The 24,581-nt window shown below is 49.2% G+C and overlaps 1 protein-coding gene across 2 annotated transcripts in view; it reads left to right on the forward strand.

Annotated features, from left to right (window-relative positions):
* Positions 1–734: 734 nt before the first annotated feature.
* PTGIS (prostaglandin I2 synthase) overlaps positions 735–24,581 on the forward strand; it is a 34,846-nt gene continuing 10,999 nt past the window's right edge. The window contains exons 1-6 of one of the 2 annotated variants that reach the window (XM_031433635.2): positions 735–859; positions 8,957–9,080; positions 10,823–11,001; positions 12,737–12,880; positions 15,431–15,582; positions 20,954–21,135. In XM_031433635.2, coding sequence (XP_031289495.1) covers positions 786–859; positions 8,957–9,080; positions 10,823–11,001; positions 12,737–12,880; positions 15,431–15,582; positions 20,954–21,135 — 855 coding nt within the window. In that variant the 5' untranslated portion in view covers positions 735–785. Of the gene's footprint in view, positions 860–1,447; positions 1,539–8,956; positions 9,081–10,822; positions 11,002–12,736; positions 12,881–15,430; positions 15,583–20,953; positions 21,136–24,581 lie in introns of those variants that run through there. The other variant, XM_064496997.1, reaches the window with a different exon arrangement.

A 24,581-nucleotide genomic window follows, 5' to 3' on the forward strand; every position in this document is an offset into this window, starting at 1 on the left:
TTGTGACCATGGCACCGTATTCTGAGCCCCTGCTGTGCTCCAAGAACATTCACTGGTCTGTTCCTTATAGCAGGTGAGGACGGGGGACTCAGCCAGATGCTCTGAGCTCTTGTGCGCGTTCCACTGTAGTTGTTGAAGGCAATGGAGGGGGCGGTATTATCCAGCCCAACCCTACCCAGGACCAACAGAATAGAAAACTAACGGTCTCTAGCCCTTCTGGGGTGGGGATGGGATGAGGAGGGGGCTAGAGTGGTGGAGATTGTTTCGGAGGAATGTGGCGGACAGCGCCCCCACTCGCCCCCTCCCGCCACAATCTCTGCTCTCCTACCGCGTCACCTCCCATCCTCACACTCCCTTCTCTATCCCCAACACCCCTCTGCCCCCTATATTTCCTTCCTTCCTCTTCCCCAAATACCCCCCGCCCCCGCCCCGTGTAACCCCTCCCTCCCTGCACATCCCCTCCTTTGCCCCTACAGCACCCCTCCCTTCCCACCACATCCTCCTTCCTCCCCTCCAACCCGCATCTCCTCTCCTCCGCATCCACATTTTCCACCCACATTCCCTCCCCTTTCCTGGGCCAGGGAGTCGGGCAAGAGGGTCTCGTAGAGCGACCCTGCCCACCCCTCCAGACCTGGGAGGGATCGCGGCCCCGCCCCCCGCCCCGAGGCGGGCGGGCGGGCGGGGCGCGGGGGCGGGTTCGGCTCCGGGACTGCGCCCCCGTGGCCCCCGAGCCAGCCCCGCCGCCTCCCGCGCTCGGCCGCCGCAGCCTCGTCGCCGGCCCTGCCATGTCCTGGGCCGTGGTCTTCGGCCTTCTGGCCGCGCTGCTGCTGCTGCTGCTGCTGACCCGCCGGCGCACGCGGTGAGTACCCCGCGCCCGGCCCGCCCCGGCTCCCCTCAGCCCGGCCGGCCCGCGCTGCCCCCGGGCTAGACAAAGGGGGCGTCCCCGCTCCAGCCCGCACCCCGGCCGCATTGAGGGGGTCGCCGAGCTGGCGGCAGGGCCACGGCGGAGCCCCACTCCAGTCCCCTGGGGAGGAGGGGGTCACCTTCCCACCGTCCCCCACAACCCCTGGGCGAGCCCCTCGGAGGTGGGAGACCCGGCGTCCTGCAGAGGGGGCTCCCGCGCTCTTCCTCCCGCCCCATCCCGGGCGAGGGGACCAGGCCGAGCTGCAAAGAAGGCGCAAAGTGGGGAGACGCGGTTGGGAAGGTGCAGGACAGAGGTCTTAGGAGGCTGGTCCCCCACCGTACACGCTCAGCTCGGCCAGGCCTGGCCCAGAGCACGATGCCTGGGACCGAGAGTCACGGGCGCAGAGTGGGTTTGTGGACAGGCTGTGTGACTCCCGGTGGAAGAAGCCCTCTCCTGCTCTTCAGCCTCTACCTGGATCCCTCACCAACTCGGTATCAGATTCTCGCCTCGCTCTCAGCTGCCTTAAGGGGCCACCTTGCTTCTCACCCCTATTACACAGGTGGCAGAGTTGAGGCCGGGAAGGCAGAGGCTCTGAAGGATGCCCTCTTACCAGCGCTGGAACCACCCTCCCCAGGTTTGCCCCGGCTTGGATGAAGGGGCTGGGTAGGCTCTGTATTTCCCTCTGCTTGAGAAACTCAGGCCCAGGAAGGGGGTCTCCCTTCTGCTGGGGTTCCATAGCCTGGGCAGAGAAGAACCAGGACCCCATGTCTTAGTTTCCTAGTCCCAAAGGTTCTCCTGCTCAATTGAGAATCTGCAATTTGGGAGAAAAAGTAAAATGCATCCATCTCAAATCAAGGAGATGAAAGTAGGCCTTTTTCTTTCTATAAAAAATTTTTAAAAATTGATTTGAATCTCACAAGGAATACATTTAACTTAAAACAAACATTTATCCCATTATAGATAAGACGGAAGCCCTTCTAACCACGTTTCAGACAATTCTGGACCTCTCCTGTTGATTAATGTAGGAGGAACCTTCCAGATCTTTTTAAAAATACACTTTTTATTTTAGACCAGTTTCATATTCACAGAAGAGTTGTACAGAGAGTTCCCAAATACCGCTCACACAATTGCCACTGTTGTTAACGTTTTACATTATCAGGGTACAATCATTAAAACTAAAATTTAACACCAGCCTGTTATGACTAACCAAAGCCCGGACTTTATTTGAGTTTCATCAGTTTTTCCATTAACATCTTTCTGTGCCAAGATCCCATCCAGGGTACCTCACTGCCTCTGGTTGTCATAACTCTTCAGTCTTCCAGCTGTTTTAAAAATTCCTCTTATAACATAGACATTAGCCTGTAGATAACACAGGGCGGTGGAAGTGTGTGTGCATATACAGCAGTGTCTGAAAATTCCAGAAGTTTTCTGGAAACTTTTTATTTTTAAACAATGTGTTAGTTGAATTTCTAAACAATGAGCTCACGGTATTTTTCTTCAACCACTGGACACCTTTCCAGGTGAAATTTAAAACCATGCATTCAATCATCTGCCTGGAAACACTGAAAACAAAAAAGAAAAAGTCAACAGACAAGTTTTCCTATGGAGAAATGAATTATTTTTCCTAAGTTGTGAGGCTTTTGGGTAACTCTGTATAGAGTTGTTTTCGGACTGTAACTTTGCGGTTTTCACTCCAGATTTTAGTTTTGACATCGATTCACATGTCTACGTGGAGATCTAATTCATTCTTTTGATCTTCTGTGTAGTATTCCTTAGTATGAAGAGCTGGCAGAGTTTTTTTTCCCTTTTTATTCTTGTCCCTATTGGTGGACTTTTAAGTTATTTCCAGTGTTCTTTGCTATTTCAGACAATGTCCTGTGGTCATCCTGTGGGGCCCCCTGGTCTGTGCTTTTTCTCTGGGATACATGAGGGTGGTCATAGAATACATGGATTCTGGGAGGCAGGTACCTGGGTGCTCAGCATATGGAAACTCGCAGCCTCCGGAAATAGGAATAAGTTGAATAACCACTCTCTACCTCAGTTTTCTATTCTTTAAAATGGGGATGATGATGATGCTCATGTATGTGAGAGTGGATCACTGGTTTAGAGGGAATGCCAATTAAATGTTATTTTAGGTAATTCTTGCTATTATTCCAGAGAGCTAATTTATCTTTGAGAGCGAGGTGTTGATTTCTATACCAGTGGGTGGCTTAGGGATGTCAACAGTGAGTACTGGTGAGAAGTGTGAGTATGGGGGTCACTGATGGTTGCAGAGACAGTTGCATGATTCCTGGGGAGGCCCCTCAAGGACCCCAATTTAGGCCCCCAATCTCATTTTCTCCTCCCATCTCAGCAAGGGAGCACTCTTGTTACTCCTTGGTTTTTTTTTTTTTTTTTAATATTTTATTTTTTTTTGGGGGGGAGTAGGTAATTAGGTTCACTTATTTATTTGTTTTAGAAGAGGTACCGGGGATTGAACCCAGGACCTCGTACATGCTAAGCATGTGCTCTAGCACTTGAGCTATACCCTCCGCCACACCCCTTGCTTTACAGAGGAGGAAAGTGAGGCTCAAAGAGGCTAAGAAACTTATTTAATATTGCCTGGATTAAAAATCTGGGCTGCCAGAATTTTTGCTTTTCAGGAAAATTTGAATTTTCACTCTTCCCACACATTTTATAAGTGATCTGAATGCTCAAAATTCTCAAATCACAAGATGTTAAGATAGTAAGAGATGCAGCTATGACCAGAAGATTCCTAAGGAAGGACAAATAATCAAGTGTTGGAAAAAGAAGTAGATGAGGCTGTGTGTAGACAGCGATCAAAAGTCTGGGTCAAACACACGAGGCCCTGCACTCTTCATTATTCATTCCTTTTTCCTGACCAGCCCTCGAGGTAACAGCCATCAGCTCACCTTACAGCTGATACTTAGAAAGGCTAAGTGGCCTCCTTAAGGCCACACAGAAGTTATATCCTATATCTAGCTGGTTCCAAACTTCATGCTTTACCCAGTTTAAAAAAGAAAAAAAAAAAAGCACCACTTTAGTCAGTCAACAAATCTTGTCTTTATTTGTCTTTTATTTATTTATTTTTTAGTTAAAAAACATTTAGCTATGAAAATTTTCAACTGTACAGAAAAATAAAAAGAATACCATAAGAACCCCTTGTATCCATCACCTCGATTGGACAGTTGTTAACATTTTTAAAGAAATTACAGATATCATGGTATCTCACCACTAAGTATTTCAGCATGCATGTCAAAAAAACAATGACAGGCACTATTCTGTTATTCTGCCTGAGAATATGTATTAAATTATTCTTTTAATGGCACCTAACTCCCAGTCCAAATTCAAACTTCTGCCATTATGGCAAGGAGCTTTTAAACCCGGCCCAGTAACCAGGAGTGCTTTCTCCTGGGAGAGGCAGTGAGCTGGGAGTCTGGAGGCCTTGGGTTGGGGGCTAGGAGTCTGACTCCTGTGCCCACCAGGACTAATGATCTGCCGTATGGGTATCAGAAACATCCTTCCTGCTTTCTGGGCCTTAGTTTCTCTGTCTGTGCTCTGAGGTGCAGCTGGTCTCTCATGCCCCAGCCGCTCCGGCAGGCTGAATGCATCTCTCTTCCCATTTGGGCTTGTGTGACAGTTATAGGGAGCATTGGAAGAGGTCTCCTGAGGGGGAAACTCCCGTTTTAGAGGGAAGAGAGCCACAGCGGCATCAGGTGAGGGTTCCTAGTGGCACAAGGGCTGATCTGGGCCCTTGCAGGATATGGAATTTACTAGGCACAAATAAATCTGTCTCATTCCAACATGCACTAACCAGAGGTCACCAAATGATAGTCCATGTCTGGATTCAGCCCCAGGTGGGTCTGGTGCGGATCACACAGTACAAGGGGAGAAAATTGGGGGATTCCAAACATAAAACTCCAGATTTACAGCTTCTCCTGAAAAATTGGAAGATCTAGCAACTCTTGCCTGGGACTCAGTAGTAGAACCCTTTCTAAACCTTGTCACAGTCTCCGCCACTCCCTATTGCCCTCCAACTTGCAGCTGTTCTATTTATCATTATACTTGCCCTACTGGTTTTTTTTTTTTCCCATTATGCTCAGAAGCAATTCTATGAATTTATGTCTATTACAAAACTAGAGTAAGATGACTTACTTTCTACACAGTGGGAGGCAGTGAGAGGAAGGAGTGGAAGATGGTTACGGAGACCCTTGGTTAACGGCAAACAGCCTGCGGCTGAGCCCTAGGGAAAGAGTGGGTTAAGCAGTTTAAACAGAAGCTCAAGTTGTTCCAGTCCAGCTGGGCAGCAACCAGCCCCTTCTGTTCCTCCATTATATCCTCCCTGAGGCCCTGAATTGAATTGAAATTGCTGGACAGAGAGGTCAGGTAGTCCACCAACATTACACAGCTAAGTGATGCAGCCTCTGCTCTGGGCACTCCAGATCGTGGGCTTTGTGGTGGGCACTTAACCTGCATTAGCTCCCTTAACCCTCTCAGCAAGTCTAGGAGACGTGCTTCCGTTGAGCAACAACTGTGTGCATGTCTCATTCATCTGAGACATATTTATTAAGCATCTGCTATGTACCAGGCACTGTTCTAAGTGCTGGGTCTACAAGAAGTGTCTACCCTCATGGGACGTCTGTCCAGAGAGGTTGTGATACTTCAAGGGACCCAAAGGTGGGTGATATCCATGCTTGACTCTCTCCTTGATTTTTGCAAAAGTTCTAGTGGGAGAGACAGGACAGGTGATGGGATTGGCGCTGGGGTCTGTGAGCAGAGAATGGGCAGATTTGGGGGGAACCCACATGATGGGAATCAAAGCTCCAGGGGAGACTCAGAAAAGATGCCTTGGTATTTGAACCAGGAAGTGCAGGTGACCATCTACTGTGTGGGCAGGAGCTGGAGACGAGAGAGTCAAACCCTGCATTCCTGACTCCCAGGGACTGGCAGTGCCTCAGAACAGTGAGAGTGTCAGTGGGTGAGGCTGGAGACCACAGACCCCAAAATAGAGCCTCCTCGCCCCCACTGGCCTCCGGCTGAGTCACTCTGGAATGTGACCTGGGCCTGAGTTGGACTCAAGGCCCAGGGGCTGGAGGAGTTGCTGGCACATCAGGGGTCAGGCACCTGGGCTCCAGCTTCCTGCCTTTGTCTGCGCCTCCTTGGAACTTTTCTGGGGAAAGATGAAAGCTGCCAGAAATAACACCAGGCTTGCTGGGGAGCTCTGGCAGCAGCCAGGATAAAAAGCAGAGAAAGGAAGTCCCAGCCCTCCCCACACCCCAAAAGAGGTTTTAGGGGTAAATCTCAGGCCTTGACTTGCATTCGGGCAGGTCGCTGAAACCTCTCTGTGTCTCAGTTTCCTCATCTGCAAAGTGAATGTGCAAATGTCCACTTGGGGTGACTTGGGGCCAGGGTAGCATCAGGAATGTGGGCTCTGCAGCCAGACCTGCCTGGATTAGAAACCCAGATCCTCCATGGTGGGCCCTCAGGCAAACGCCTCAGTGCCTCAGTTTCACCGGCTGTACAATGGACTTGATAGTAACAGTTCCCTCCTCATACGGCTGTTACACAGTCAGGGCTCATCAAGTATCAGCCATCATTACCAAGCAGGAAACATCTGGAAGATGCGTAGGGCCTGACATATAGCTGTTGCTCAAACCTCAGGGCCAGACCATGTAGAATAAACTGCAAAGGACTTGAGTCCAGGGAGGCCATTAATTACTTATCAGTGTAGTGAAACTGCTCCAGTCTCCAACTCCACCTCCAGGAGTTGGCTGGACATCTGGGCCGGCCAACGTGAGCATCCCATGTGACTTCAGGGATTAGTAAAGGGATTTGCATCTGACTTAAACAAGGCCAACCTGAGTCAGCCGGACTTTCACTAAGACCACTGACAAAGAGACTCCCACTGGGATGGCTGAGCTGGCAGGATGTCAGGACTGCTAAGAGCCACCCCGACACAATGCAGGGAGAGGCTGCCTGAGGGTGAAGCCAACACAGCAGACATCAGAGCTGAAAGATAGAGTGAAATGAATCCTGACAACATCCTTGGAGTTCCTGGATCCTGCTGTACCTGAAGGTGTTTTCCCCACCAGCTCCCTGAAGCCAGGATTTCAACCCTGGTCTTGCCCTGATTGAGCCAATAAATTGCGTTCTTTTTGGGGGGTGGGGGGGCTCAAGCCACTTTGAGTTGAGTTCCTATCGTTTGCAATGAAAAACATCGCCTCATCCTCCCTGTTCACTGCTGTATCTGCAGCTCCCAGGAAGGTACCTGCTTTGTAGTTAATATTTGGTAAAGGAGTGAATGAATCCACAGAAAGAAAAGATGGGATGATTCACTCACTCATTCACTCATTCAGTAGAGGGAGCTCTCTGCATCCAGTGGTTCTGATAATTCTATGACTAAAACAGGGCCCTAGCCTAGGGTTAGGGACCTCCCAGGATCTGCCATGAGCACCAGCCCCGCAATATTATAAGGCCCATTTTTTGATCATGATGTAGCTCTCCTTAGCTAGTAGTCCCTCCCTCAGAGGGTGGTAGGGGAGGATGAAATGAAATGCTCAAATAACAAGTACTTGGCCAAGGGCAGGGCCCATTGAAAGTGCAATTATAAATTTGAGTGTATTAATTATCTCTTGCTGCATAACAAATCACCACACACTTAGTAGCTGAAAACCACACCAGTTCATTAGCTCACACTTCAGTAGGTCAGAAGTCCAGCACAGTGTGGCTGGGTTCTCTGTCCAGAGCCTTACAAGGCTGACATTAAGGTGTTGGCCAGGCTGCCTTCCTATCGGGAACCTCCAAGGAGGAGTCTGGCTGAATTCAGCCCCTCATGGTTGTGGGACTGAAGTTCCCCTTTCCTTGCTTGCTGTCAGCCAAGGTCCACTTATAGCCCCTAGAGACCCCCTGCATTCCTTGACATGTGGCCCCTTCCATCTTCAAAGCCAGCAACAGAGAAGCTCCCTTATGTCAAATCTCTCATGCTTTGAGTCTCTTTTGCCAGGAAGAGCCCTGTCCCCACCTGATTAGGTCAGGCCCACTAAGGTGAATGGTTTTTTTCTTAAAGTCAACTGTACCATCTACCCCACTCAGTGGGAGGATATTATAGAAGGTGTTGGTCATTGTGGTCATCTTAGAATTCCATCTACAACAGTGAGCTACAAATACTGTTATCATATCCTCAGAGGCATCTCTCTGCTCTCACAGATGAGATTTTTGACCTTGAATATCACACACACAACCTTCCTACCCCTGGCTGAGCTACCTGTACCCCTGGGACATCCCCACAGGCTGTGGGCCTGGCCTCTGTCCTCCTGAGATACTGCACATTCTGAGCTGGTGAAAGGCAGGTGGGGTCAGTGATGGGGTCATTGATGAGGCCAGTTGTTCTACCTCCTACCACCCAACCACGTTCGCCAGCCTCATCCTTTCTCTGTGGGCATGACAGGAAGTGTGAGATGACAGAACCCTGGTCCATGCTCACTCCAGCAGAGAACTCGGTATCCTTGTACCCCTGGGTTCTGGAAAGCTCTCCTATCTGCAGAGAGATCACCACCTTGATTGGACCCCCTAATATGTATCAACTTCAACTGGTCCCTCAGCTTCAACCCTCTTTGGTCCATTCCCTGCTCAGCAGCCAAAAGGGTCCTTTAAAAACGTAAGCCAAATCATGTCCCTGCTCTGCTCCACACCCCCACAGCCCCACCTCACTGAGAGCATAAGCTGAAGTCCTCAGAGCCACCTGCAAGGCCTGGTCTGGCCCATTACTGATCTGGCCTCAGCTTCTGCTGCTTCTCCTTTCTCTTTCCAATCCAGTCACACTGGCCTCCTCCTTGTTCTTTGAACACACCAGGCACGATCTGACCTCAGCCCGGAAGCTTCTCTTTTGAAGAAAATCTCCTATGTGGCTCCTTCCCTCACCACCTTCAAGTCTTTGATTAAATGTCTCCTCCAGGAAGATGGCCTCTCCATTGAAAATCACACCCCATGCCTTACACTTTTTATTCTCTTCCCTGATTTATCAAATGGTGACAAGTGCTATTGCTTCTGCAGGCGACCTGGTGAGCCTCCCCTGGACCTGGGCAGTATCCCCTGGTTGGGCCATGCCTTGGAGTTTGGAAAAGATGCTGCCAGCTTCCTCACTAGGATGAAGGAGAAGCATGGTGATATCTTTACTGTAAGTGCCCCTTGTGCCTCTTGGGAGGGAAGGGGGTGAGCAGCTGGGCCTTTATAGCTGGTGCCTACTGATTTCTTCAATATCCATCCATACACTAACCATCCAGTGGTCCAGGCACTTTCTATGCACCTGTCCACCTGTACGTCCAACAGTAATCTAACATCCATCCCTTCACTATCCCTCTAGCATCTTCCCAGCATTGAGCTGTGCAGTCATTCAGTATCTATCCAATACCTGTACAGTCATCTAACTTACCTCTATCCATTTATTTAGCTTCCATCTATCCAACATCCACCCATCCATCTAACATCTGTCCCTCTGCCTGTCTACCCAATATCTAAGCAGCCTTCTTCCACTTTGATATCTACCCAATATTCACTCATACATCCCATTTCCATCAAGCCTCCATGTATCCCCACTCATTCATCCATCTTTCTAAATATCTATCCAGCATCCGTCTATCCATCCACTTATCCATCATCTATTTCTCCATCTGTCTATCCAAGTGTATCCATCATTCTTCCACTCATGTACTTACCATCCACCCATCTTTCATCCGTATATTTAATTTTCACCAACTTCAATTCTGCCATTTATCTGCCCATGTTTCCATCCATCTGCTACTACCACCCAATATCCAATTACCTACCCATTCAATATCCAGTGTCTGTCCACTTGATATACATCTGTCTATATTGCTGTCCATCCACCACTTCAGCATCCAAACAACCACCTTCCATGTATCCTGCCATCTTCCATCCATCCAACATTCATCCTTCAATCTCTTTACCCAATATCCGCTTGGCATCCTGCAATCCATGTGCTCAACATTCATTCATACATTTAGTTTGCAAGCAACCTCTAGCTGCCCATCCATTCTTCTTTCCACCCAACATACATTCAGTGATCTATCCTTCCATTTATCCACCCATCTAATAATCCATCCAGTAGCATTTTTTCTTGGATATTGACTTGTATTTTTATAAGAGAATTTGAGTAACGTGATTCACAGATGACATTTTGAAAATGGCCCAGTTAGAGTTGTGTGACCCCCTCCGCAGACATTTGAGGGAAAATCCCCTGACCTTTGTTGGCTGCAGGATTACAGCTCTCCAGTGCTGCTTCCTTCCCTTCTTGAGCTGCATGCAGAGCTCAGCCTTCCAAAGAAGTGGGTGTTGCTTTCACATCCACTAGCATTTACCCAAAAACTTCCTTCCATCCTTCCTTCCATCTGTCCACCGACCCACCTATGTTGTGTCCACTAGCATTTATCCACCAACACCCTTCCATCCATCTGTCCATTGATCCATTCAGCTAGCCAACCATTCATCCATCCAACCCATCCACCTATGATGCGCTTACATCATCCTCTGTCTTCTGTGTGCAGACTCTCTCCTGGTTTGCTGGAGATATTACAGTAACTAAGATAACCGAGGCAGATTCTTAAAAGTGAGGCGGTTAAGAGCATAACCTTTGGTTCAGAAAAGTGCCGAATTCCAGTCCCAGCTCTGCCACTTCTCAGCTGTATGATCTTGGGGACATTATGTCCCTTCTCTAAGCCTTACTTTTGAGCTATAAATGGGTGAATGTTGGTCCCTGCCTCACAGGGTGGTTGTGAGGGGTAGATGAGAGGACTTAAGTACCTGGTGGGGCCAGTGCCTGGCACAGGGTAAGCCCTTGCCCACTGAGAACGACTATTGTTCATAGCTGAACTCCTCACTCCATCCCTGCCAACTTCCCAGGTGCTGGTGGGGGGCAGGTATGTCACTGTCCTCCTGGACCCACACTCCTATGACATGGTGGTGTGGGAGCCTCGCACCAGACTGGACTTCCACGCCTACGCTGTCTTCCTCATGGAGAGGATTTTTGATGTGCAGCTTCCGCATTACAGCCCCAGTGATGAAAAGTCCAAGATGAAACCGTGAGTGGCCGCAGACGGCACCCGTGCGTGGGCCAGGGTGGGCGGTTGGCATCTGCCTGTGGAGTTCAAGTCCTGTGTGGGCTGATCTTGTTTCCACCACAGGTGTCCAGGAAAGACATTTTGTTTTGAGAAAATGCACAAAGATAACCCAAGAGAATTGGGCTGAAGAAGAACTCCTTACTTCTTAAGAGGCATCCCTGATTTTAGTAGAAGGAGACCAGGGCTGGGGTCAGCCAGGCCTAGATTCAAATCCCAGCTTTCCCACTACCTAGCTGTGTGACTTTTGGCAAGTCACTCCCCCTCTCTGAGCCTCTGTTTCCACATCTATCAAATAAAGGGAGGTGGTGGAGTGATTAATATTTTTGAGTCCATACTCTGTGCTGGCGTCATGCATGATCTCATGAGTCTTCATAGCAATGCTGGAGGGTAAGTAACTTGCAGCCCCATTTTAGAGATGAGGACACAGGGGCTTAGAGAAGTAACTCACCCGAGGTCACACAGCTAGGAGGTGGTGCAAGTCCTGAAGCATAAGGGATACTTACATCAACAAGACCTGTGAGCACATTTACTAATTCAGCAAACACCAGAGGACCTGCTATATGCTGGTCACCCTTCTAGGTGCAGGGGCACAGAATGATGCCGACCTCCACTTGAAGACACCCGGTGAATGCCAGGTTTTGATAGGCACGTGTTCATATTTGTGCAGTAGCCTCAGGAGTAGGTATTTTTATCTGTATTTTACAGGTGAGGAAACTGAGGCTCAGGGAAGTGAAGTGACTTACCCAAGGTCTACTTCTAGTAAGTAGCAGAGCTGGAATTTGAACCCAGGTCTGCAGACTCCACAGCTCATTCTCTTCCACCTGGAGCATTTGATTCTTACGCTAGCGCTGTTCTTGTTTCTGCCACAAGGTGTCACTGTTGAACATCAGCTCTGCACGGCCCCATGGACACTTCACCTGCTGGTCTAGGTCCTTGCAGAATGTAGAGGGGCTTAAAGTTAGATGGAAGATCCTACCTTTCTTGACTTCTAATGGTACACTCAGTCATGACTCAGTGTTGACTGTACTGTGGAGGCTTAGTTTCAGCCACATGCTCTCCCTGAACTGATTCTTCTCAGGCTCCTAGGTACACATGCTGAGACCAGGTCACCAGCCAGACTCCCCTATTCCTCAGGTAGTGGTCACTTGGGGTCATGTCTTATTAGCAGTCCTTGGTCAAGGGACACTTTAACTACCAAACAGGCCTTCCTAACTTTGAATCTCAAGGAGGAAGGGTTGCTTTCTTAGTTCTCTCTCTTCCAGAAGTCTGTGGGCTCCTTATTCAAGCTTCTGTGCCCCAAGCGGGGATGCACTTTAAGAGTTCAGACTCTGGAGCTGGGCAGACCAGGGCTTCAATCCTATCGAGATCACTTACTGGCTAGGTGACCTTGGGCAAGTCCTTCTCCTCTCTGTCCCTGAGTCTCTCCATCTGTAAAATGGGTATCATAGTAGTAACCATTGCCCCCAGGGATATCAAAAGATGAAATGAAATCCCTGTGCTTAGTACAGTAAATAGTAACTATTGTTGTTGACGATGATGAGAGAAATAATAATATCACCTTGTTTAAGCCGATCTACCAAAGGCCCCCACTGCCAATGGGGAGCTGGAGTCCTGTTGAGATTTGGGGAGGGAGGCTCCCGTGTGCATATATTTCCTTTTGTAAGCGACACTCTCACTCGTTTGTTCCTTGCCCCAGGACTCTCCTCCACAGGGAACTCCAGGCACTCACGGAGGCCATGTACACCAACCTCCACACTCTCTTGCTGGGCGACACCGCGGAAGCAGGCAGTGGCTGGCGTGAGATGGGTCTCCTCGATTTCTCCTACAGCTTCCTACTCCGGTGAGCCCCGCACTCTGGACCTGGGCCAGCCGTCAGCAGTGGCCAGGGCAACCAGGAGGACTCTGTGGCGGGGGGAGCAGTTTGGGACACTCAAAGCAAAGGTTGATCGATGACATGTTGCATCTGGGACCCCGAGTGGTTGCCTGACTCAGTCTATGAGCTGTAAAAGAGACCCAGGCCAAAAAGGGGACCTGGTCACCCAGGGAGGGAGTGGCAAACAGGACTTCAGAGACCATCTTTTCCTGTGGCTTCCAGACCTTGGAACTTCACAGACCAGGAAAACAAAATGTTTGAGAGACAAACCCAGGACTTTAACTTTTTATCAGACCTTGTAAGCTTATATTAAGAACTGTAGGACTGAATGTTCCTTCCTTCAGCAGTGCCAGACACTATTCCTGACACTGGGGGTTCAACAGGGAGAAGACAGATGAAGTCCCGAAACTCACAGAGCTGACACTAGGTGGGGAGATGAACAATAAATCAATAAACACAGACGGTTATGTCAGAGAGTGAGAAATACAGAGATTCACAGATGGGGTGACAGTGTCTGGGGGACTCTTCTAAGCAGACGGATAAGGAGGGTCTCTCTGAGGTCCTGGACTCAGAGCTGAGGTCTGCCTATAAGAGGCCCCCCATGCCAAGATTCTAGGCGAAGGAAATGGCAAGTGCAAAGGCCCAGAGGTAGGAAGATGCTTGGCAGGAGGGCTAATGGGCTGGAGCCTAATGAGCCAAGGAGGTAGGGGCAGGGGGATGAGGTCAAAGAACTTGGCAGAAACCAGGTCTCATGGAGCCACAAGGCCCTGGAAGGCTTTGGAGTTTGTTCTAAGTAAGATGAGTGACATTGAGGGTTTAAGGTGGGACATGACATGATTGGACTTAGAGTTTTAAAAGCTCTCTTTGGCTGCCAGGTGGAGATTAGACCGTAGGTCAGGTGTGTGGCAATGAGAGGGAAGTGGGGGGACCTGTTAGGGGGCTGTGGTTGTTGCCCGGGTGATTGAGAATGGTGGCCTGGACCAGGAGATGACAGGGGAGGTGGTGACAATTTGGGTAGCTTTGGGGGATGGAGTTGAGGGGACCTGCTGAAAGATTTGATTCGGTGGTGGCGGGGATGGAGGAAGGTGGCCACGGGCGGCGAGGGAAAGAGAACCAGTAAGGACGGCTCGATGTTTTTGTTGGTGCCATTAATGACCAGCATCTCACAAAATCAAGACATTTCAACCCCCCAAAAATTTAGAACCACACAGTTTCAGAATAAAGGGCAGGCATTCGTTGAAACGTATGAGCCCACGGGAACACTTATGATACATATGTGTGTACATACAGACTCAATGTGTGCTGATGCAGTTGGTCCTTACAGTGGCTCTACAAGTCAGAGAGCTCATACTTTACAAACCCCGCTTGATGGATTAGAAAGCTGAGGCCTGGGGAGCCTAAGTCATTTGCCCAGAGTCCCATGGCTGTGGTCCCGGCAGGCCTGCATGCTGAGCCTGCACTCTCCGGTGGGACCCTTGATGCGTCCGCTTTTTCTCATTTCGCCCTAAAGTGGTGTGGACATTGTCAGCGGCTATAGCTGATCTGGGTGATGCTGGTCTGGCCCACCCTGTCATCGTTTGATGGGGGAGACTGAGGTCCAGAGAGGTGCAGCTAAAACCGCCCAGCAAGTTCACAGCAGGACAACTCCCGGGTCTCCTGGCTTCTGCCATCTTGTGTCCTTGTGGGGGCAAAGAGGTCAGAGAGGAAGCTGTGGGCCTGGGGGAGGTGGGGACGATGTGATGGCAGCTGAGTGTGTTTCGGCCCATGGGAACAGCAGGGACAACACAGGGGGCAGATGTAAATGGATCCCTGGGCTGCAGCTCTTGCCTCCCGGGTTGGCAGCAGCCTTGAGCCTTTTCATTTCCATCTGCAGCCCCTGAAATAGAAAGGGAATGGGCAAGTTGGATGACAGACACACCAATACGGTGGTACATGTTCGTGTGGTCCCAGGCCTGTGCCCTCTGCCCAAACCCCTTCCCCCAGCTCATTCTGCAGGGCTCAACTCAGACCCTGCCTCCTCCAGGGAGCCTGCCCTGACTGCCTCTCCAGAGGCAGGAACTTCCTTTCCTGATCGGTGCCCGCTTCTCGCCCCACCAGCCACCCCTCACTCTGCTCTGCTCACCAGGCTCCTTGGAGTGCTCAACACCCCATCTCCTTCCTGCCTTGGGAGGTTGGCTCTTCCCTGTGCCTCGGCCCCCTCCCTCAGCTCTCCCCACGTTGAGTTCCTTCTCATCCTTCAGCCTAACCGCGAGCCGCTCCCCCTCCCCCTGAGCACATAAAACTCACTTCTCTGTCTGTCTGACTCCGGCACTAGAGTGTCGGCTCCATGAGGATGTGAGGGTCTTGTCTGTTTTCCTTCGTCCTGACTGTCGGGTTCAGAACGGTCCCTGTCACATGGTAGGAAGACTAGGTGCTGCTCAGAAGTGCGAGTGAAGAAAAGCTTGTGAGTAGCCCCTGGGAGGGTTTGGCTGGGAGCATCCAAGGACGACCCCCTGACTAGCTGTCTGCTGCCCCCAGAGCTGGCTACCTGACTCTGTATGGTGTCCAGGCCCCACCGCACACCCAGGAGAGCCAGGCCCAGGACCGCGTCCACTCAGCCGACGTCTTCCATACCTTCCGCCAGCTTGACCTGATGCTCCCCAAACTGGCACGTGGCTCACTGTCAGTGGGTAAGCACTGTGGGGGCCCTGGTGGGTGGCAGGGCTGACAGAGGGACCCAGAGGAGGAGTCCACCCTCAAGCTGAAGGATCATAGGCCACATAGGCAGAAAGACATTCTAATGCCCTGGGAGGCAGTGAGCTCCTTGCCACTCGGGGTATGCAAGAGCACAGTGCTGGGGAGGCAGGGCTTGGACCGGAGCTGGGGTTCCTGCTGGAAATTCTGATACAGCACATCTGGAGTGGGGCCTAGGGACCTTGTGTGTGTGTGTGTGTGCTCCTTTTCTTGTTTTAAGATTTAATTTGCTTTAAAATTTTTTACAAATCGTTTATGCTAGTTATAATAAATTCAAATCACATAGACTAATTTAGAGGGAACAATAAAAGAGTTCTCTGCTTTCTCCGCATCCCAGCCCACCACCACCCCTCCCCTCCACAGGGGTGACCCTTATTACTAGCTTGGAGTATCTCCTGACAGAGTTTTCTCTAGATACACACACACACATGCACACATACGTTTGTGTGTTATTTTATTGTTTTCTATTTTTAAGGGTTTTAATTTCTTTTTTTTCCCACAGAGGTATAATTTATATACAGGAAAGCACACAGGTCATAAATGCATACCTGAGAAGTAGATCTAAACTAGCCACTGTATGGATTTCTTTCACCTCAGCTTAGTTTTACCTGTTCTTGGCCTTCCTATAAAAAAAATCATACAATATGTGCCCTTTCATGTCTGACTTCTTTCACTCAACTTCATGCCTGTAAGATTCATGCAAGTTGTTGTGTGATTAATAGTTTGTTCTTTTTCATTGCTGTGTAGTATTTTATTAGAGTAATAGCCATAGTTTGTTTATCCATTCCTGGTTGATGGACATCTGGGTAGTTTCTGGTTTGGGGCTGTGAATTAGGTTGTTGTGAACATTCTTGTACATGTCCTTCCGGGCACACATGCCTTCATTTTTCTGAGTTACGGTCCCCGTGCTTTTGTAACAGCGACATAGCACACTGGAGGAATTGCTCTGCCACTTGGAGTTTTCACTGAATTCTACATCTAGGACTTTCCACATCGTTTGAAAAACCCACCTCATTCATTATCGTGGCTCCAGGGGAACTCAGTATTAGCAAAGAGCTTCCTGCTGGATTCAGTGTGCCGGGGCTGCAGGAACACTGGGCTGCACTGTCCCCTAGCCACTGTGCCTCAAGCTTCCCCGTGAGAAGAATCCTCTGGGACCCTTGTTAATAATGACACAAGTCCCCAAGCTCCACCCCAGTCCATTTGAATCAGAATCTCCAGGGAGGCTGGGAAACTGCATGTTTGACAGGTACCTCAGGTAGGTTGAGAAATACTGTGTGTCCTGGTCTCAGACACTTGCAGCAAAACTTGGATTCAGATCCCTACTCTGCTACTTCCTTGCTGATGATTTGGGGGCAAGTTACTTAACTTCTTTTTGCCTCAGGTCTTTTTTCTAGAGGGGCAGTTGAAGGGAGTGATGGAGACAGACTCTGGGCTCAGATGGCTTGAGGTGGTTTACTGGCTCTTGTGTATTCACTCTGTGCCTCTGTGATCTCGTCTGTAAAATGGGGAGAACAGTAAGATCTTCCTAGAGAGTGGCTGTTAGGATTGGCTGAGATAATAAGAAAAAACACTATTTGTTGAGCACTTTCTATGTGCCAGATACTAGGTTAAGCATTATCTCATCCAGGGCTTACGATAGCTCATTACCCCCATTTCCTTTATTTATGTATTTAAAAAATCAAACTTTAACACATTTGATTGTTTAAATTAAGAAAGAAGCATATTCCTGTGGTAGATGTCGACAGTAAAAAGTAATACTACTCTTCCAAGCTCAGCTTCCAATGGAAACCAATGTTAGCATGCTGATACATCCCTGCACAGTGTTTTGTAAGCATATTCTATTTTGAAAATGCAGACAGACAAACATATCTAGGGTGTCACTGTGAGTTTTTACAAAAAGGGATTATATCTGTTATCTGCAACTTATTTTTTTAACCTAACAATATAGCTGTATGTTCTCCCCTGTCAATACAAACATCTTCTAGAGGCATTAGCCAATGCAATTAGATATGAGAAATCATTTACCAGTGTAAGAATGAGTAAAGAAGAAATAAAACTATCTCTATTTGCAGATAATCTGATACTATACCTAGAAAACCCTAGAAAAATCAAGCAAAATAGAAGGAAGTAAAATCACCATTTAAAAATCCAAACGTCTTCCTAGCGCTCGCAGGTCGGTATTTGGGCAGCCACCTCCCTCCAAAAGATGTTTATAATTATTTCCTCTTTTTTCGTGGCTATTATAGTATTTCGTTGTACTTGTATATCTTCTACCAGCTGGTGATTTTATTTCTCTCTAGCAGTTTCCTGAAAGTGGGTTTGCCAGGTCAGAAGTCATACACATTAAAATTTTTATGTGCTATTGCCACATCATTTCCAAAACCATGAAGCAATTCATACGCCTGCTCGAAGTGAAGGAGTCTGCTCATTCCCCATCAGATTTTATCAGTCTTTCCACTTGTTTGCCAATCTGATGGGCAGAGGTGGGTAACTTGTTTTAATTTGCATTTTCCCACAACTGTTGTCAACATGCAATTATCAGTCTCTAAATCCTTGCCCATCTGATGGGCAAAAAGGGGTATCTGGTTTTATGGGCATCCCTGACTGCTGTGATGAAAATTTTTTTTGTTTCCAGCCATTTGCTTTTCCTCTTTGTGAGTTGCCTGTTCATGACTCTTAACGTCTTTTTAGAGGCAACTTCTTATGTTATTGAATCCTGCTATCAGTGCTGGAAGGTTGGTATTATTAAACTCATTTTGTGTAAAGAAACGAGGCTCAGAGAGGTGAAGCCGCTTGTCATAGACACACAGCGTGGTGGGTGGCAGAGCCAGCAAAATGGAAACTTTGATTGCAAAATCCTGTGCGTAAAGCACTGACACATCCCAGCACCGATTGCTTCTCCAGGAAAGAGTAATTTCTCCATTGCCCTTTCCACCTTACGAAGCTCCAGGGGAGTCTGGGTAGATGCAGAGGGGGGCCCTCCCTGTTACTTTGGGAGTAGCTCTGCGCTGAGTAAGGAAGACTGCATTCCCCAGTGTGGACAGCAGGTGACAATGTTGGGGAGGTTTCTCAGCGAGGGCCTGGAGGTGGGGTACAGAACAGCCCCCAGACCTTGCTGTGGGGCATGTGAAGCTGTACAGCTCCTTTAGAAGAGATTTGGCAGAACCTATCAACATGTAGAATACACATTCCTTTGACCCTGTATTGCCACTTCTCGGAACTACCCTACAGAAATGCTCACACGTGTCCAGAGATCCACAGATATTCATTGCCGTGTCACTTGTTACAGCAAACCCTGCCAGCCACCTAAATGTCCACCAGTAGTGGCTGATTAAATAAATTATGCTTCCACACAAAGGAAAGCTGTGCAACTGTAAGAAGGAATGGGATGTGCTGCTATAGGAGAAAAATCTGCTGTTATGAAAATGGGTGCAGAGCAGTGGGTATATTTTATGGGTGTGTTTAATGTGGGGACATGTATAGATTTTTTGCCTCTGGGAAGGCTGAGATGGGATGGAGAGAAACTCTTTTGGGGTATGTCCACTTGAACTCCTAGAGTTTCTTTCTTGTTCTTTTATTATTATTGTTGCTGCTACTGCTGTTGTTATTTACCATTTGCAAGCATTTCTCCTCCTCTGCTTTAAAAAATATACACATGTTTTAAAAGAAAATCGACCCTCTTGGGACCCTTAGACCATGAGTCTGGTGCTTCTCACACAAGAGGGAGTTAAATAGAGCCCCAAGTGAAGCATACTGCTTCTTTCTGGAATATTCATTTCCCTGGATTATTGGCTAATGTATTGCTTGAGGGGGGGGGGAGGCATTCTTATATCAAAGAATCACAAGGTCTAATGCAAAAATTGAAAGCATTTTAAAGGTAAAAGACAAAACTTTAAAAATGTGGGGGCCTCTCTGGACTGTGCCCTTAGGTGTCCAGGGGATAGAGGTGTTTTTAAGCCTAGGCCCCCTTGTTTTACAGATGGGGAGACTGAGGCCCAGAGATGGACAGGGCCTCCGCAGAGCCCACACAGCATGGAGGGCTGGGATCGAACCTGTTTCTCCTGGTTCCAGCAGAGTTACCAGTCACACGGGCCTGGCAGTTCTGATTCATAGCATTGAGTCGTTACACTGGGGCTGATAAATAATACCTTAAAAAGTGGCAGGACTGTAGCAAACCCCTGCCAGTACCACGTGTGTTCTGTTTTGAGTCCTCCTAATGGTCTTATGAGCCAGGTTGTCCCCAATTTACAGATGGGGAACTGAGGTTCAGAGATACAAAGTGATTTGCCCAAGAGTTTTTAGTACTTTGGAATTTCGTAGCCATCCAAGTGGCTCGCCCTTTCCCAAGGGTGATTTTGGAAAAACTAGATCTTAAATGTGCGCGTGTATATGTAAATATAGCATCATCTTGTAGTGTTAACATAGTGTATAAACAATAAGCAACTGGCTTTATTTCCTCAACAGTCTGCTTGTGTGGGCCTGGCTAGGGCTGCACATAAGGAACTTCCTCATTGGTTTTCACTGCTGCACGGTGTTCCAGGCTGTGAACACACCACTGTTTGTTTAATGGTGATTGCGAACAGGTGATCCAATAGCCAAAGCTGACCTTCTGAGACGCTTTTGTGGCCTGCGCGGTGATCACACATTCCTTACGTAGATACTAACCTGAAATCACATGAGAAGATTACGCGTGAACATCTGGATTTCAGCTTCTTCTGGAAACCCAGGCTGCCTGGCCGTGCTGGGCCGTTTCACTGTCAGGCCTGAGGGGCTGGTGGGTGGAGCTGAGTAGGGCCGCCCGGACCCGACCCTCCGACCCTCCCGTTGGGCCCCTTCCTGGCCCCCCTCATTCACTGTACCTGCCTTTCCTGCAGGTAGTTGAGTTTGAGACGCCAGAGCCATCTGCCCTGGCTTGCTGGTCAGCTAGGTTGGTTCTGATGTCTCCTGAGTGAAGCTGTGCTGAGTCTGCTCGCCGGGTCTCCACGTGCACGTGGGCTCTGGGATCAGACCCTGGGAAGGGAGAATGCAGCTCCCTGTTTCCTGTCCCTTCCCTGCTATGCAAAGAAACCAGTTCATTTAACAAAGGTTTATTGAGCAACTACTCTGGGCCAGGTCAATGTTTAAAGGGCTTCCCGCTGGGGTTCCCACGGGCCTGTCCCTGTAGCTTCTTTTTCACAGGAACTACCCCCAACCCCGACCAGAGTAAGACCCAGAAGACCCTTGGCCTCTTAGGAGGTCAGGACTGGGAGGCCTTGGGCTGGAGGTGGATCTGTAACCCCCATCCTCTGTGCTCCATCCCTGCAGGGGATAAGGACCGGGTATGCAAGATCAAAGGTCACCTGTGGAAGCTGCTGTCCCCAGCCAGGCTGGCCACCCGGGCCCACCGGAGCAAATGGCTGGAGAGTTACCTGCTGCACCTGGAGGAGATGGGCGTGTCGGAGGAGATGCGGGCGCGGGCGCTGGTGCTGCAGCTCTGGGCCACACAGGTGGGTGTGAGCAGGTGTGGACGTGAGGTTGTGCCTGTGCTTGTGTGTGTGTGTGTGTGTCTGTGTGCACACACGTGTGTGTGTGTGCTGTCAGGTGTCAGGCACGCTCAGGCACGCACCCAAGAGTACATATGCGTGTGCCTGCACGGGGCTGTGAATGTGCCCGTGTAGGTGCAATGTGCGAGTGTGCCTGTGTGGGCGTGCGCACACACACCTGGCTGTCTGCCCCAGTTCCCTGACCCTCTTAACTCTCAGTCTCATGAACATGACCATTTATTCAGTTTTTTTTTTAATTTAGAAAAATGTCAAACTTATAGAAAAGCTGTATGAGTAGTTTAATGATCTCATATCTACTTCACCTTGATTCCCCAATTTTTAGCATTTGACTACATTTGCTTTCTCTCTCCTACTGTGATTATCTGATTGAACCACTTGTAAATAAGTTACAAAGATCATGATTCTTTGCCCCCAAGTACTTCAACATGCCTCTCGAAGGAGCAGGGATATTCCCTTACGTGACCATGGTGCGGTGATCAAATTGCGGCCGGTTAACCCAGACACAGGGTCATTATCTAACATACAGTCCATATTCCAGTTTTGCCAGTTGTCCCAGTAATATCCTTTATGGCTCATCTTGGTCCAGCCTCCAATCCAGGATCACACAGTGCATTTAGTCATTCTGCCTTTTCAGTTTTCTTAAATATGGAACAGTTTCGGTGCCTTTCATGGTTTTTCATGACCTTAGCATTACTGAAGTGTGCAGACCAGTTATTTTGAAGACTCAGTTAAAAGTTCCATTGAGTACTTACTCTGGACCTTAAAGACCCTGTTTTGTGTTGGTTATGTTTTAGCAAGGGATGGGGGTGGGGCGGACATCAAGGAAACACATACAGGGTGATTTTAGATGCTGATATGCAGGATCTAAAACAGGGTCATAACTAGATAGGTCCTGGGGGGGTCTATCCTGGCCAGGGTGACCAGGGAGGCCTCTCTGAGGAGGAGATGTCTGAGCTGAGCCCTGGATAATAAGAAAGAACTAGATACAGAGACTTTGGGAAGATGTGAGGGTAGAGTATTCCAGGTAGAGGAAACCGCAGGTGCAAAGGCCCTGGGGTTGGATCACATCAGGTGTTTGGGCAACAGCAAGGAGTTGAGTGTGGCCAAGCACAGTGAGGATGGGTAGTGGGACTGAGGGAAGAGATCATGGAGGGTCTCGTGGGCCCTAGTAAGGACTTGGGTTCTTTTTCTGGGTGAGGTGAGAGCCCTGGCAGGGTTCTGAGCACAGGAGAGACAGGATCTGAGGAGCAAGGGCAGAAGCAGGGACACTAGCGAAGAGACAATGGTGGCAGGACCAGGTGGTGGTCATGGAGATGAGGAGGAAGTGGTTAGATTCTGGAAAGGAAGGGAAGACAGTGCCGGTGGCATTGGTAATGGACCACATATTGGAATAAGAGAAAGCAGGGCTGAGGATGCTGCATCCCCAGGCCTGGCTTCTACCCTGGCCCTGGCCCCTGAGCCCCCTCCTTCTCTCGGCCCCACCTCGGCAGTGACAGTTGCATAGGCCAACATTTCTGGGTAATTCCTCTCCCATCGACTTACAACTTATTTTTAGTTTTCTCTCCAGAGCCATTAACTGTCCTTACAGGCAGAGGCTGACAAGGGCTGGGGGCTGGGTTTAATCAGCATTTGGGGCCCCATTAGTGTCTAATAACATATTTATGGGCCATGACTTGGAGCTCCAAACTGTCCCCAGAATCCCTTATGGAAGTGACCTCTGTCAGCAGAACTGGATGCTGGCCTGAGGGCTTGAGTGGCAGAAAGTCTGGGGCCAGGAGAACTGGATGGGAATTGGGGACAGGATGTCCTCTGTAAGAGTGTTAACCTCTTACAGAGCCACAGTGCATTTGGGGAAACTAAGAAATCAGCATTGGTGCATTACTGTTAATCCTCTGAGGCTGAGTTGTTGGCAGCGCCCAGATTTCAGGCAGAAGGGAGACCCCAAGATCTGCAGTCTTGAGAGCAGGGCCAAGAGGCTGTGTAGCCCAGTGGTTTAGGGGACTGGCTGTGTGACCAACCTGCTTAAACTTGAATCCTGACTTTGCCACTTCCTAGCAAGTCAGTCCCTTAACTTCTCAGTGCTTCAGTTTACCCATCTGTGAAAGAGACAGCAGGGCTTCGGTGACGCTGTGGTGAGGATGAAAGGAAATGATGCACGTAAAATCCTGTAACTGTGTTCAGTAGATAACCAGAGCTCAGAAAACATACTAGACAAATACTTAGCGAGGGAGGAGAGCTCCCTGAGGCTGCCGTGGAAGGCTCATCATGGTCCTGGCTGCCCTCCCAGCTCTGAGCTGTCAGGCAGCGGGTGGCTCTGCTGACCACAGTGATGCTGGGATTGACACCGTGAACTGTGGACACAGTCAGCTCCCACGGCCCCATCCGTCAAGTCTCCTTCTTCTGTTCCTTCCCCACATCTGGCTTGGCCTCCGCAGCCATGGCCCCAGGAACTCCTCGGTGGTCCTGAGTGGTGGGGGGTGGGGACTGTGGGAGCTGCAGGGGCGCCAGGTCTGCAGATGGTCAGCTGGAATAGTGATCATGGTGGCACTGTGACCTAGGGGTGGAGAGCAGAAGCAGTGTTCCAAGTCAGACAGACTTGGGTGGAATCCCAGCTCCACTGCCGACCAGTCCTGTGACCTTGAACAAGTCACTTCACTTCTCTGGGCTTCAGTTTCACCATCTGAAAAGAGGAGGCAGTAAGAATAATAGCTGTACAGAGAACTGGGTTTTCCCCTTCAGTGGTTTTATTTTGAGATAATTTTAGATTACAAAAGAGTTGCAGAGATAATACAGTTTCCAAATACCCTTCACCCAGCTTGCCCCAGTGTTAACCTCTTACAGTACATTTGGGGAAACTAAGAAACCAGCATTGGTACATTACTATTAATTAAGTTTGTACTTTATTCAGATTTCCCCAGTTTTTCCACTAATGTCCCTTTTCTCTTCCAGGATTCCACTTTGCACTAAGGGAATTTTTAATTCCCTTAGAAAAAAATTTAATCATAAACAATGACAAGAAATGTAATCTGTAATGTCCCACCCCTCAGCTCTCCATTCCTCGAGCCTCAGGTGGGCTTTTCCAGATGGTGGCAGTGAGGGCCACCCGCGGCTCCTGGCAATTTGGCAGTCCCCGTGGAGGAGGGCGCCTCTGTCCTGTAAATTCTAGCACAAGCCCCAAGTCTGATACCCACTGGCCCAGCCCAGGTAACTTGTTCCCTCTAAGTCCATCACTGACTGAGTGACCCAGGCTGGGTCCCATGGCCACACCTGAGGTCTGGAGAGGGTGGTTCAGTCCCAGACGATCCACACGGACTTATAGTGAAGTAGAGGTAGTTTTCCCAAAGGAAAATGGGTGCTGTTACCCAAAGGCGGAAGATTGTGCAGGTGTC

This window comes from Camelus dromedarius, chromosome 18, assembly GCF_036321535.1.
Source record: "Camelus dromedarius isolate mCamDro1 chromosome 18, mCamDro1.pat, whole genome shotgun sequence".
NCBI classification, from domain to species: Eukaryota; Metazoa; Chordata; class Mammalia; order Artiodactyla; family Camelidae; genus Camelus; species Camelus dromedarius.